Source organism: Schistocerca serialis, chromosome 1 (genome assembly GCF_023864345.2).
Source record: "Schistocerca serialis cubense isolate TAMUIC-IGC-003099 chromosome 1, iqSchSeri2.2, whole genome shotgun sequence".
Classification (NCBI taxonomy): domain Eukaryota; kingdom Metazoa; phylum Arthropoda; class Insecta; order Orthoptera; family Acrididae; genus Schistocerca; species Schistocerca serialis.
The window spans coordinates 1,255,466,395-1,255,479,781 of NC_064638.1; the positions used below are offsets into that span (position 1 = coordinate 1,255,466,395).

Consider the following 13,387-nt stretch of genomic DNA (forward strand, 5'->3'; position numbering starts at 1 on the left):
TTACTATAAGGGTGGTTTGAAAGGTTCTCGGAATCACGACGAGAAGTCAGCGCTAGCGCAACGTGTTGTTCACGTGATATTCATTGGCCTGTTGCCTGTAAACACGTGCCACGTCAGTGCTCTTGGAGCCGGCCGGTGTGACCGAGCGGTTCTAGGCGCTTCAGTCCGGAACCACGCTACTGGTACGGTCGCAGGTTCGAATCCTGCCTCGGGCATGGATGTGTGTGATATCCTTAGGTTAGTTAGGTTTAAGTAGTTCTAAGTCTAGCCGACTGATGACCTGAGATGTTAAGTCCCATAGTGCTTAGAGCTATTTGAACCAAGTGCTCTTGGAAGAGAGCTGTGGCGGTGACGTGACTCTGTTGTTGTTCCCGCATAATGGTTTGCGACGGTGGAAAAAAAAAAAAAAATCGAGATTCGAGCAGTGGTTAAGTACTTCGTAAAGAAAGGTATGAAAGGAAAGGACATTCACGCCGATTGCGAGAATACACTGGGGGAATGTGCTCCTTCATATTCAACTGTTGCCAAGTGGACGAATGAATTTAAATTTGGTCGGGAGGGCTCAGATGAAGATCCGCGCAACGGTCGGCCAAGATGTGTCACTACTCCAGAAATCATTGCAAAAGTGCACAAAATGGTCATGGATGATCGCCGATTGAAAGTGAATGAAATGACTCACGCTTGCCAGATGTTATCTGAAAGGGTATATCACATTTCAACTGAAGAATTAGAAATGAAAAAATTATCTGCAAGATGGCTACCGCGACTCTCGACGCTGGATCAAAAACATGTACCGTCGCCATGGCAAATTACACGAACTAAGGTATGAATTGTTGCCACACCCGCCTTATTCACCTGATATGGCTCCGTCAAACTTCCATCTCTTCCCAAAACTGAAAAGTTTTTCTTGGTGAACGAAGATTCAATTCAAACGAAGAATTGATAGCCGGAGTTGATAACTATTTTGCAGGCCAGGAGGAAACTCATTTTCGAGGTGGGATCAGGACACTGGAACAGCATTGGACCATGTGCATTAATCTACAAGGAGACTAGAATGAGATTTTCACTCTGCAGCGGAGTGTGCGCTGATATGAAACTTCCTGGCAGATTAAAACTGTGTGCCGGACCGAGACTCGAACTCGGGACCTTTGCCTTTCGCGGGCAAGTGCTCTAGAGTGGTAGAGCACTTGCCCGCGAAAGGCAAAGGTCCCGAGTTCGAGTCTCGGCCTGGCACACAGTTTTAATCTGCCAGAAAGTTTCATACAAGGAGACTACATTGAAAAATAGAAGAAAAAGTTTTAGTGATATAAGTACTGTTTTTCTATTCCGTTCCGAGAACTTTTCAAACCACCCTCGTACTATTGTTACGCGATTTCACCTACCGCGCGATGGCCGTTCACGACGGAGATTCCCGACCGCCACCGCCGTCCCTTCCCCTAGTGCGCAGTCTGCGCAGGTACGAGGAGTTAACTTGTTTTGTGTGCACTGTACGTCAGGTGCCAATACGATTAAATTAAAAAAAAAATCTTTTGGGCCCTGGTGCAGGGCAACGTAGCTGTCGCTGGGAATGAGTTGTTTTACTTACCATGTCCGCGTAGCCAGGTGACGGCAGGCTGAGGAAACCCATGCGCCTGGCAGTGGACGGAGAGTCGGTTGCCCGCCAGAACCGAGGTGTCCCTGGGCTCCATCAGCCACTGCGGCGCCACTGAAACAAAACACACACACACACGGTTAGATTAGATTAGATTAGATTAGTACTTGTTCCATATATCATGAATACGACACTTCGTAATGATGTGGAACGTGTCAGGTTAATAAAAGGTGTCTATACAAGATATTACATTACAAAAAATATTACATGACACGCAATTTTTTTGTGGAGGTTGGGAAATTACCCACTTACTATATCAAAAAATTCATCTAATGAGTAGAAGGAGTTGCCATTAAGAAATTCTTTTAATTTCCTTTTAAATGCTATATGGCTATTATCTGTCAGACTTTTGATGCTATTAAGTAAGTGACCAAAGAGTTTTGTGGCAGCATAATTTACCCCCTTCTGAGCCAAAGTTAGATTTAACCTTGAGTAGTGAAGAACATCCTTTCTTCTAGTGTTGTGGCCATGTACACTGCTATTACTTTTGAATTCGTTCGGATTGTTAATAACAAATTTCATAAGTGAATATATATATTGTGAGGCTACAGTGAAGTTTCTAGCTCTTTAAATAAGTGTCTGCAGGATGATCTTGGATGAGCTCCAGCAATTATTCTGATTATACGCTTTTGTACAATGAACACTCTTTTACTCAATGATGAGTTACCCCAGAATATGATGCCATACGCAAGCAGAGAATGAAAATAGGCGTGGTAAGCTAATTTACTCAGACGTATATCGCCAAAATTTGCAGTGACCGTAATAGCATAAGTAGCTGAACTCAAACGTTTCAGCTGATCCTCAGTGTGTTTTTTCCAGTTCAACCCATCAATGTATATACCTAGAAATTTTGAATATTCTACCTATTTCTGATCGAAGTCTATATTTATTAATGGGGTCATTCCATTTACTGTGTGGAACTGTATATACTGTGTTTTGTCAAAGTCACGCCTTTACTTAGAGGGCTACCCTGCTTTGCTCGCTTACTTATTTATGCGAACATATGTTAGTTAGGAAAAGGAATAAAATCTATCTACACTGAAAAAAAACAAAGAAAAGGAATAAAATTTACCTACAGTGAAAAAAACAAAGTATATATGTTTCTTGAAGTGTAAATACGGCACGGTAAGGTGCCACATTTTCGTATAGCTAAGGAAATCTAAGGATATGGTTGTTTAAAAATCAGCCGAAAGATCCCAAACACATAAGAGTTTTTGGTTATGTATAACCTAATATAGCGGAATATTGCGCATTTTGGAGAGAGTGGGCAATTTCAGATAGCGTGGTTCCTAATTCTATACAGAGCTATTTCATAAAGAAAATTCGAGACGGCATATCTAGAAGAATACGGTTTTATTATAAAAAAGTACAAAAAATAATATTGAGATATTCCAATTTGATTACAGCAGTGATATGCTTATAATTACATTGAGGCTATCATTTGCAGTTTTCAACTTTGTACACCTTCTAGCCATGTTTTCAGTCACAGCATACAGTTCATGCACCCAACGCAAACATCTGCATGTCTGCAAAAGAAACTCAATGATGGTGCTCCGCTTGGAAAGCACTTCCGTTAGAAACGCCATTTTGAAGGCTGAGTATAGCCCGCCGCCTGTCGTAACTTCATGAAACGATAGAGGAGTAAGCGGGAATATTTCGCAATGTCTCACAACCACTTTCGTATTTTTTTTTTCAACCGAAATTGGCCAAGAAACAAAAGTGTTGCGTTACTTATCGAAACACCCCACGTATCAAGTATAATCGTTTACAAATTCACATCCGCCTGTTATGGATCACTTGTTCAAAAAAATGTTTAAATATGTGTGTAATCTTATGGGACTTAACTGTTAAGGTCATCAGTCTCTAAGCTTACACACTACTTAACCTAAATTATCCTAAGGACAAACACACATACCAATGCCCGAGGGAGGACTCGCACCTCCGCCGGCATCAGCCGCACAGTCCATGACTGCAGCGCCTTAGAGCGCTCGACTAATCCCGCGCGGCATGGACCAATTGTAAACAAGACAGTGAGCACTTTGCGGATTCGAAACAAGTACTTGTAGTTTTCGATTGCTTTTATGAGTCGCCCTTCGAATCCCACCCCCAACACACTAGCACGGATGAAATGTTGACGGAACTGTTAGTAATCAATCTAGCAAACACAAAACTTGTGCATTTGACACTAACATCATTTCGTTCCCATTGATCTACATCTACTGTATACCTGGCAAAGTACTGTGAATGAATGGAAGTGGGCACTTGCAACAGTACCACATGTTAGGTTCACGTATTGAGCGCAAGAAGAATGATTGCTAAAATGTCTCTGTGCGCACTCTAACGACTAGTATTTTAAAACTATTTTTTGTAAAATTATTATATCGTAAATTTTATGTATTCGTCACTGATGCAGTTATTTATATTATGAAGTCGGTTAAGTCACTTATTTTGTTAGCAAACAGTTGCCCCATTACACCACGGCCCCAGCACTGCCTAGCAGTTTATTCTGCTTCTATCATCCTTGATCCTTGAAGGCAGTTTGCACTAGCGTATTGTAAAGGAATTTTGACTATAGTACGGTTAAATTTACTTGATAGTTCACACTTCATGCGTTGGTTTCCTCCAATCAGATCGTTCCGTGTCACGTACGAACCTTTCGCCGTTGACATACTGCCACAACAATTGGTCTTTTCACTGCGAGTTCCTTGTCCAGCTTTCTTTCTTGATGTGTTTGGATCCAGAATCTTGTGTCTGGCCCTTTAATTTCGTATTTAATCATACATGATAACCACACCAAAGATAACACGTAAGCACGTGCACACACACACACACACACACACACACACACACACAAACACACACACACACAACAGCGGTGAAGAAATACACACGTTTCATACACAGCGGCCGGCCGTTGTGGCCGAGCGGTTCTAGGCGCTACAGTCTGGAACCACGCGGCCGCTACCGTCGCAGGTTCGAATCCTGCCTCGGGCATGGGTGTGTGTGATGTCCTTAGGTTAGTTAGGTTTAAGTAGTTCTCAGTTCTAGGGGACTGATGACCTCAGAAGTTAAGTCCCATAGTGCTCAGAGCCATCTGAGCCATACACAGCGCTAACTAAACACTAATGTATCCATCGGAAGAAGATGCGATTCAGCATCACATATACAGTTATTGCAATCACAGAGATCGGCTTACGCTAGAAAGCTTCGCACGACGGTGCGTAAAGCCGAGTTTTAGACAGCTGCAATTCATCGTTGTGACAGAGTCAATAGAGTCATAAATATAAAAGCTCACACAGTGTCACGGTTAGTGCAGTTGTTAAGCTCCGCATGACATTACGTGGAGCCGATTTTAGAAGGGTGCAATTCATTTATGCAACACGGTCAGCAGAGTCATAAATATAACAGCTCACACAGCGTCATGGTTAGTGCAGCTGTTTGCGAACAAACCTGATGTATAGGAGGCTGTTGGTTCGAATATTGTCACAAGCACTAAAATATTTTTATTTCTAAATCTAATAAATTGACTGATTCTTACGCTTATTCAATTACTTAGTTCAAACGTATTTTTTTCCTAATACTTTGTGGCGTCATTTTTATCACTGTTTTGATTGTTTTACTTGGTCTTAATTTTCTTCCTACCATTCTGTTTTTTTTTTACTTTTTTATTTTTTTATGGAATGCTTCCACTGTGGCCTATAATCTGCAACCCAGTGCCAAGCAGGAGTGCTCATCGGTTGGTTATGCAGCAGCTCGTGTAGCCATTGTAAGGATAGTCTCAGGTAACCGATGATGGCTACAAGTTACTGTTTGCTTTTAGCGTTGAAACTGAAATGTTTCTGTCTTCAGTTCGCTAATAGGGATTAGCTTTGATCGACGTGAAGAAAACGGTCGTAATATTAGTTCTGCCGCAGATTCTTGACCGCTGTTTCCTCAGATATACTGCACATCACGAGGTTGTGCTTAGCCTAGGACATGAGTTTAAATTCAGAGCTACAAAACGCGTCGTCTGCCGCAGTTCGGTCACTGATCACTTTAAATTAGCTGTCGCATTTCTCTCACATCCCGCCGCAGCAGCTTCTGGCTTTGTTCGCGTTACATATTAACACCATTTGTAATTTTAATCGGATTATAGACACCGTGCATCCATTTGGACTGTATTCATTGGGCTACATCTACGTCTACATACTTACTCCGCAATCCACCATACGGTGCGTGGCGGAGGGTACCTCGTACCACAACTAGCGTCTTCTCTCCCTGTTCCACTCCCAAACAGAACGAGGGAAAAATGACTGCCTATATGCTTCTGTACGAGCCCTAATCTCTTTTATCTTTGTGGTCTTTCCGCGAAATGTAAGTTGGCGGCAGTAAAATTGTACTGCAGTGAGCCTCAAATGCTGGTTCTCTAAATTTCCTCAGTAGCGATTCACGAAAAGAGCGCCTCCTTTCCTCTAGAGACTCCCACCCGAGTTCCTGAAGCACTACGTAACACTCGCGAGATGATCAAACCTACCAGTAACAAATCCAGCAGCCCGCCTCTGAATTGCTTCTATGTCCTCCCTCAATCCGACCTGATCCCAAATGCTCAAGCAGTACTCAAGAATAAGTCGTATTAGTGTTTTATAAGCGTCTCCTTTACAGATGAACCACATCTTCCCAAAATTCTACCAATGAACCGAAGACGCCTAATCGCCTTCCCCACAACTGCCATTACATGCTTGTCCCACTTCATATCGCTCTGCAATGTTACACCCAAATATTAAATAGACGTGACTGTGTCAAGCGCTATACTACTAATGGAGTATTCAAACATTATGGGATTCTTTTTCCTATTCATCTGCATCAATTTACATTTAACTATGTTTAGAGTTAGCTGCCATTCTTTACACCAATCACAAATCCTGTCCAAGTCATCTTGTATCCTCCTACAGTCACTCAACGACGACACCTTCCCGTACACCACAGCATAATCATAAACAGCCGCATATTGCTATCCACCCTATCCAAAAGATCATTTAAGTAGATAGAAAACAACAGCGGACCTACCACGCTTCCCTGGGGCACTCCAGATGATACCCTCACTTCCGATGAACACTCACCATCGAGGACAACGTACTGGGTTCTATTACTTAAGAGGTTCTATTACTTAAGAGGTATTATTATGACTTTAAATATCTGATAAGCCTTAAATCATATTTTACTTTTCATATCTGGTTCCACTTAATCGTGAAAGTGTAACATGTCTTGTATTTCTATTGATACCAGTTTTGTTTTTATATTTTTTATACGCTTTGATTACGAAGTAAGACGAGATGCGTTAAGGCCCTTTACAATATAAAAATTTTGGTCAAGACAGCTGAAAGTGTTTAAATCGCCCCTTGTCTCACGCCGCTTGGGGTAGCCGCATGGCCTAGGCGCCTTGTCACGATTCGCGCGTCTGCTCCCGTCGGTTCTAGTCCTCCCTCGGGCATGGGTGTGTGTGTAGACCTTAGCGTAAGTTAGTCTAAGTCTGATTAAATAGTGTGTAAGACTAGGGACCGATGACCTCAGCAGTTTGGTCCTATAGGAAGTTACCGCCATTTTTTCCCTTGTCTCACAGTGCTTTTATGCAAATTGTAATTTATAGATGAACTACGCTTTCCCAAAATTCTCCCAATAAATCGAAGTCTACCATTTGCCTGCCACTGATCTTCAACGCTTGCTCCATTTCATGGAGGTCTGCAATGTCATGTTTACGTAATTAATAGTCGTGCCTGCGTCAAGAAGGTTGTCACAAATGCTGTATTCGAATATTACAGGAATGTTTTTCCTACTCGTCTGAATTAATTGACGTTTTTCTACATTTAGAAGAAGTTGCCACTCAGCATACCTAATAGAAATTCTGCCTAAGCCATCCTGTACGGTATTCTACAGTCAAACAACGATGACACGTGCCCAACTTTTAATAGTCTGCAGTGGGGCTCTGTGTCAAACACTTTTCGAAATTATGAGTATGGAATCTGTCTGTTGCCCTTCATCCATGGTTCGCGGGATATTCTATGAGAAAAAAGAGCAAGTTGAGTTTCGGCACGGATTTCCAAAGCACAGGCTATCTAAATCAGTGCTATTTTGTGGACAGAACGTTTTCTGTGTCAATGAACTTTATTATTTTCGAACTTAGGATTTGCTCATGAATTCTACAGCAGATCGATATTAAGAATATTGGTCTGCAATTTTGTGGGTCCGTTCTTTTACTCTTTTTGAGTACCCGAGTCACCTGCGTAGTCCTTTGGGTTGGCGCTGGGCGAGAGAGTCACGATTAACGCAAACTAATTAAGGGGCCACTGACCCTTAACAGCGAATTTGATTCCATCCAAAACTGGATATTTACTTGTTTTCAACTCTTTCAGTTGCTTCTCAATGACCGCAATGTCTGTTCGTATGTGCTCTTTACGGAAGTTTATGCGACGGAGCCATCCACAAGTTGATGGTCGAAGATACAACATCGTTGTCGGAGGTAGTCTGCGAAAACCACAGATGTTGGCCACTGATGAATCGTGTATACGTCTGGAGTTCACCCCGTCAGCGTCAGTTAAGGCCTGAAGATGGCGTACTGAAGCACCGAAACTGATATCCATATAGTAAATCATATCGTGAAGACGGCTATAGATGTTCAATTTTATTATATAAGTGAACGGACGAAGTACCTAAAACTGCCTCCTCAGCACTTACTCCTCCGCTAAGCTTGTTAATGAAGCCTTAGTGTCACAGTATTATTTCCAAGTTCCGTTGACATTGCACCAATCGTTCACACACACACACACACACACACACACACACACACACACACACAAGAAACACATGTGGTATACAGAATATCAAATCAATCACCTTTCTAAATTTATAAATTGTTATTTTATTGGGGTGCCAGTTTCGCGCAATATATTACCCCATCTTCAGCCCCCTGGAGGATGTGTAGGAAGATTCCCAACTCTGGTCCAGTCAAAATAGGGGCCAGCGTTCAGTAAATGATATCCGTAGATTTATACCTGAGACAGAGATTGTAATCGTATTGTCATATCGCTGGTTTAGTTGTGGAGTATCTTTGCGGGCAGCCGCATCTGCAGTGTCGAGCACGGAAAACGGAACTGTTATGTTGTGTAGTGTGTAGCTCTGCATGTGACAGGCATTGTTAGTATGGAAATTGAAGTATTGCTACAAGTGCTATTACAGTAAAGTGATGAAATATGGAAATGATTGAGAGGAAAGTGCGTCAAGAAGTAATTAAAAAATGAGCAGTGCCGCCAATAACGTATTTGTGTATCCTCTCGTTGCGTGCCGTACCGTATAGTATCGATCATCCGCGCCGTGTTCGGTCTCCAACAATGAACTAATGTGAATCAGTAATACTATTTACCACAAAAGAGAGCATTTAAGTGCCAGTGTCTTGTAGCGAGCGTGAGGACGTTGAATTCGATCATCGCGTTTCCGCATTATCAACCGCGCCGCGACGGTTACGCGCACGCTCGTACAACTGCGAACTGTAAATTTAACTTTGTGAACAGTGTTAAAATATCATTGTTAGTGTCAAGGAGGACTGGTACCAAATATCTGTGTATGCGTGACGAGCGTAAGAACTTTCGTGCGGTCATTCGACTTCCGCATCATCAACAATCACCCGCGTCCTGTCGGTTACGCGTACGCTCGTCCGAATGATGTTGTGGACTGTTAATCATCCATTAACTGGGATAACCATTCTGAATTAGAATGTAAACAGTGAAACCTGCGACTTTCTTTTATCGTCTTAGAATATAGTTGTTCATACCAGACATAGAACAGCGTTGTGTTTTGTCGTTGAGTGGCTCCCCTAACTCGCTTGCGTATTTCAATAGAGAATTTCAGGCAAGCCAGCTGTGGACCAGAATAGTACGACCGCCGCGGTATTATCACGTACGTGGTGTGGATAGGGCGCATGGTCGAAACGACAACCAGTTTAATAGTACCACACCCACTTGTACACCCGGGCGTGTTACAAGATCACTTCAGAAGTCACCTATCGACCTGAAGTAGAAATCTATGGATACCAGTCACTGAATGCTGGCTCCTGTTTTGAACTCTAGGAAGTGCGAATCTTCGTACTCCTCGGTAGGTGGCCAGAAGATGACGTAATATATCGCCGAAACTGGTCGGCCAATAAAAAAACAATTTGGAAATTTAGACGGCTGAAATGTGTTAGATCTGATATTCTGTACTGAACAGCCGTGGTCCAGCAACAATATGTGAAAAGATGGACTACAGAGAGATGTGGTATACGCCCAGCGCTTTGACCCTACCTTTGACCTGCAGCTGGGCCGAGTGGTTGGTGCTGGCTGCGTTGTTGGAAACGACGCACGTGTAGGTACCACTGTGCTGCGAGGAAACTTTGCTGAACACCAGAAGGCTGATGAACTCGCTCACCTCTTTCTCACTCACCTACCGAGAGAGGAGCAGGATAATTATTACATCGCAGTAGTCACACCTCGAGAAATAACAGTGATAGAATTAAGTACAGGAAATAGTATCCCTAGACAATCAATACAGTGCTCTTCAATGAAAGCAGATACAAAATGTATACAGCGTAACGTAGATAGGAATTTGAAAATGTGTGCTATTAGATTAGCTGGCTGATTTGCTTCTAGTCAGCCAGTAACATAACACACAAAGATGGAACTATTTGTGTGGACGTTCTCACAGTATCAAGATCAATAATTAGAAATCTACTGCACTTCCCAATCGCTTTCAAATACAGGCACTTAGGCATGACAGGAAATAACGTCCCACTTAGTAACCACAAACACTCCTGCTTCATTATGTCTTAATATAAATCAGTCAGTGATCAATTTAGCATTATTTTAAATTTTTGCGTTGGAAATTGGATAAGCATTTGGATAAGTTTGGTGGAATTTTTTACTGTGATCTAAGCCATTTCTCACATTCTTATGCATAAAACCAACGGAAGTAGGAAAGGACATTAAAAAATGAATCTGTTTTTTCCCTTGCGAAATATGGTGTGGTGGCATCGATGTTATGATGAGATATCGAAAAATACACTGATGTGTCCGAAACATCGATGTGTTTCGCAACACAATACTGATACGCCTGAAACAGAAAAAAAACCAGATAATTTCAGAATGTCTAGAACATTTTGTTAGGAATGACAAATGTGTAATAAAAAAATTTAGTTCTTCAAAAATCCCAATATTTCTTCTCTACGCATTGCGACAATAAATTTTACTCATTCTTTTGCACTTCAATCGATTTCGCTGTTGTCTCACAGTTTACCACCATCTGCGAAAATAGTCTGTCAGCAGGAACAGATGTGCTGGCTACTGTCAAATATTTAAACGCGATTTTACACAAATTTTCAAATTGGGATTTCATAATATTTTCCATATTTCCAACGGATTTTAGTTTAGTTTTTCTACAAGGTTTTTCAGAAAGTTCATCAGAAAAACTATCTTGAGGTTTATTACTCTTCAGATTCGATGTACTAATTTATGATGTTCAATTCATAATAAAAAAAAGTCGAATTCAGTATCTACAATTCATGAAAATTTCGGGATTCCTTAAGTTTTACTACAGCATTTGCACAAACAACAGAATCTTACAAGTCCGTTATTCTGGGCGAGCGTCCGTCTGTCGCGGTTGCGCCCTCACAGGTGACGAAAATGATTTAAGACAACAAAACGAATGAGGAGGTACTCTACTTGGACCAGAATAACAGAGTGGTTGACTGCCAGTAGTGTGCAGGACAGCTACCACAGTAAGAAGCAGTCAAAGCACGAGTCTGGTAGCCCCTCTGTCCTGTGGACAGGGAACGCCAGCCACCGTCCAGACATAAATACGGGACACGGTCACCCTGTCGTTCAGTCACAGGAAGCACCTGATGAAGACGTCGAGATACGACGTCCGTCGAAACATTATGTTAGAGAAACGGAGACCACCGACAGTACACCCGATTCAACGAGATGTCACAAAATCGCCGGGAAAGTCTAAGAAATTACAGCTGTCATATAGTTCTGTCATCTCAGCTGCGGACGACAATTGCGGCTTATAACACAACTGTTGTTTGCTTTGTTTCCCTCTGCGGTATTTGTCTTTTACTGAATGCGAGGTGCTAACTATGAAACGGCTTAGCAAAGTGATAAGACTTAAAAAAAATGAACACGAACAGTCTTAATTTTGTGGTAACCGGTTTCGGTAAATTTTTGACGAACTTGAGACCCTCATAGAATGATGGTAGGCGGTGGCGTTTAATGGAGCGGATGTTATACTCCTACAACAAAAATGGTTCAAATGGCTCTGAGCACTATGGGACTTAACATCTGTGGTCCCTAGAACTTAGAACTACTTAAACCTAACTAACCTAAGGACATCACACACATCCATGCCCGAGGCAGGATTCGAACCTGCGACCTTAGCGGTCACGCGGTTCCAGACTGAAGCGCCTTTAACCGCACCGCCACACCGGCCGGCCTCCTATAACACCTTGAACGCCAACTGCTTATGAAATGTTCACAAAAATTAAAGTGATAAGGTTATTATGATCCTGCAAAGCGAATTCAATACTGCACATTAACGGGAAACTTAGCGAAATGTAGGAAGATCTGCAGCGGATAGGCAGTTGGTGCTGGGAGTGACAACTGACCCTTAACATAGACAAATGTAATGTATTGCGAATACATAGACTGAAGGATCCTTTATTGTATGATTATATGATAGCGGAACAAACACTGGTAGCAGTTACTTCGGTAAAATATCTGGGAGTATGCGTACGGAACGACTTGAAGTGGAATGATCATATAAAATTAATTGTTGGTAAGGCGGGTGCCAGGTTGAGATTCATTGGGAGAGTCCTTAGAAAATGTAGTCCATCAATAAAGGAGGTGGCTTACAAAACACTCGTTCGACCTATACTTGAGTATTGCTCATCAGTGTGGGATCCATACCAGGTCGGGTTGACAGAAGAGATAGAGAAGATCCAAAGAAGAGCGGCGCGTTTCGTCACAGGGTTATTTGGTAAGCGTGATAGCGTTACGGATATGTTTGGCAAACTCAAGTGGCAGACTCTGCAAGAGAGGCGCTCTGCATCGCAGTGTAGCTTGCTGTCCAGGTTTCGAGAGGGTGCGTTTCTGGATGAGGTATCGAATATGTTGCTTCCCCCTACTTATACCTCCCGAGGAGATCACGAATGTAAAATTAGAGAGATTAGAGCGTGCACGGAGGCTTTCAGACAGTCGTTCTTCCCGCAAACCATACGCGACTGGAACAGGAAATGGAGGTAATGACAGTGGCACGTAAGGTGCCCTCCTTCACATACCGTTGGGTGGCTTGCGGAGTATAAATGTAGATGTAGAACTTGCTCAGTTCGGTACGACTCAGCTGCTGCTAGGGAGCCATGTGCGCTTGCGCGTAGAAACGATCCGATCCCTCCCCCTCCCCCCTTTTCCATGGTCAGCCGACGATCGCTTTGTTATTATCATCGAGGTTTAGATTCGCCAAGTGCATCGAAAAAAAATCATCGATGCTTCGCATATATCGAAGTGTTAACGATCACAGATTCATTTTGATGCATCGACACTAAACATCGCCCGTCCCCAACTGTAGATGACATCGCTGTTGCTAATGCGCATGCGTGAGGGCGGTCTTACCTCTACTATTTGTATTCATGCTGTTGTCCTCTCTTTAAAAAGGATCGATCGTTGCTTTTGAAACACA

The 13,387-nt window shown here is 42.5% G+C and overlaps 1 protein-coding gene across 1 annotated transcript in view; it reads right to left on the reverse strand.

Annotated features, from left to right (window-relative positions):
• LOC126456758 (Down syndrome cell adhesion molecule-like protein Dscam2) overlaps positions 1 to 13,387 on the reverse strand; it is a 357,859-nt gene that overhangs the window by 197,237 nt on the left and 147,235 nt on the right. The window contains exons 8-9 of the mRNA XM_050092509.1: positions 9,964 to 10,102; positions 1,586 to 1,705 (exon numbers count right to left, since the gene is read on the reverse strand). Coding sequence (XP_049948466.1) covers positions 1,586 to 1,705; positions 9,964 to 10,102 — 259 coding nt within the window. The remainder of the gene's footprint in view (positions 1 to 1,585; positions 1,706 to 9,963; positions 10,103 to 13,387) is intronic.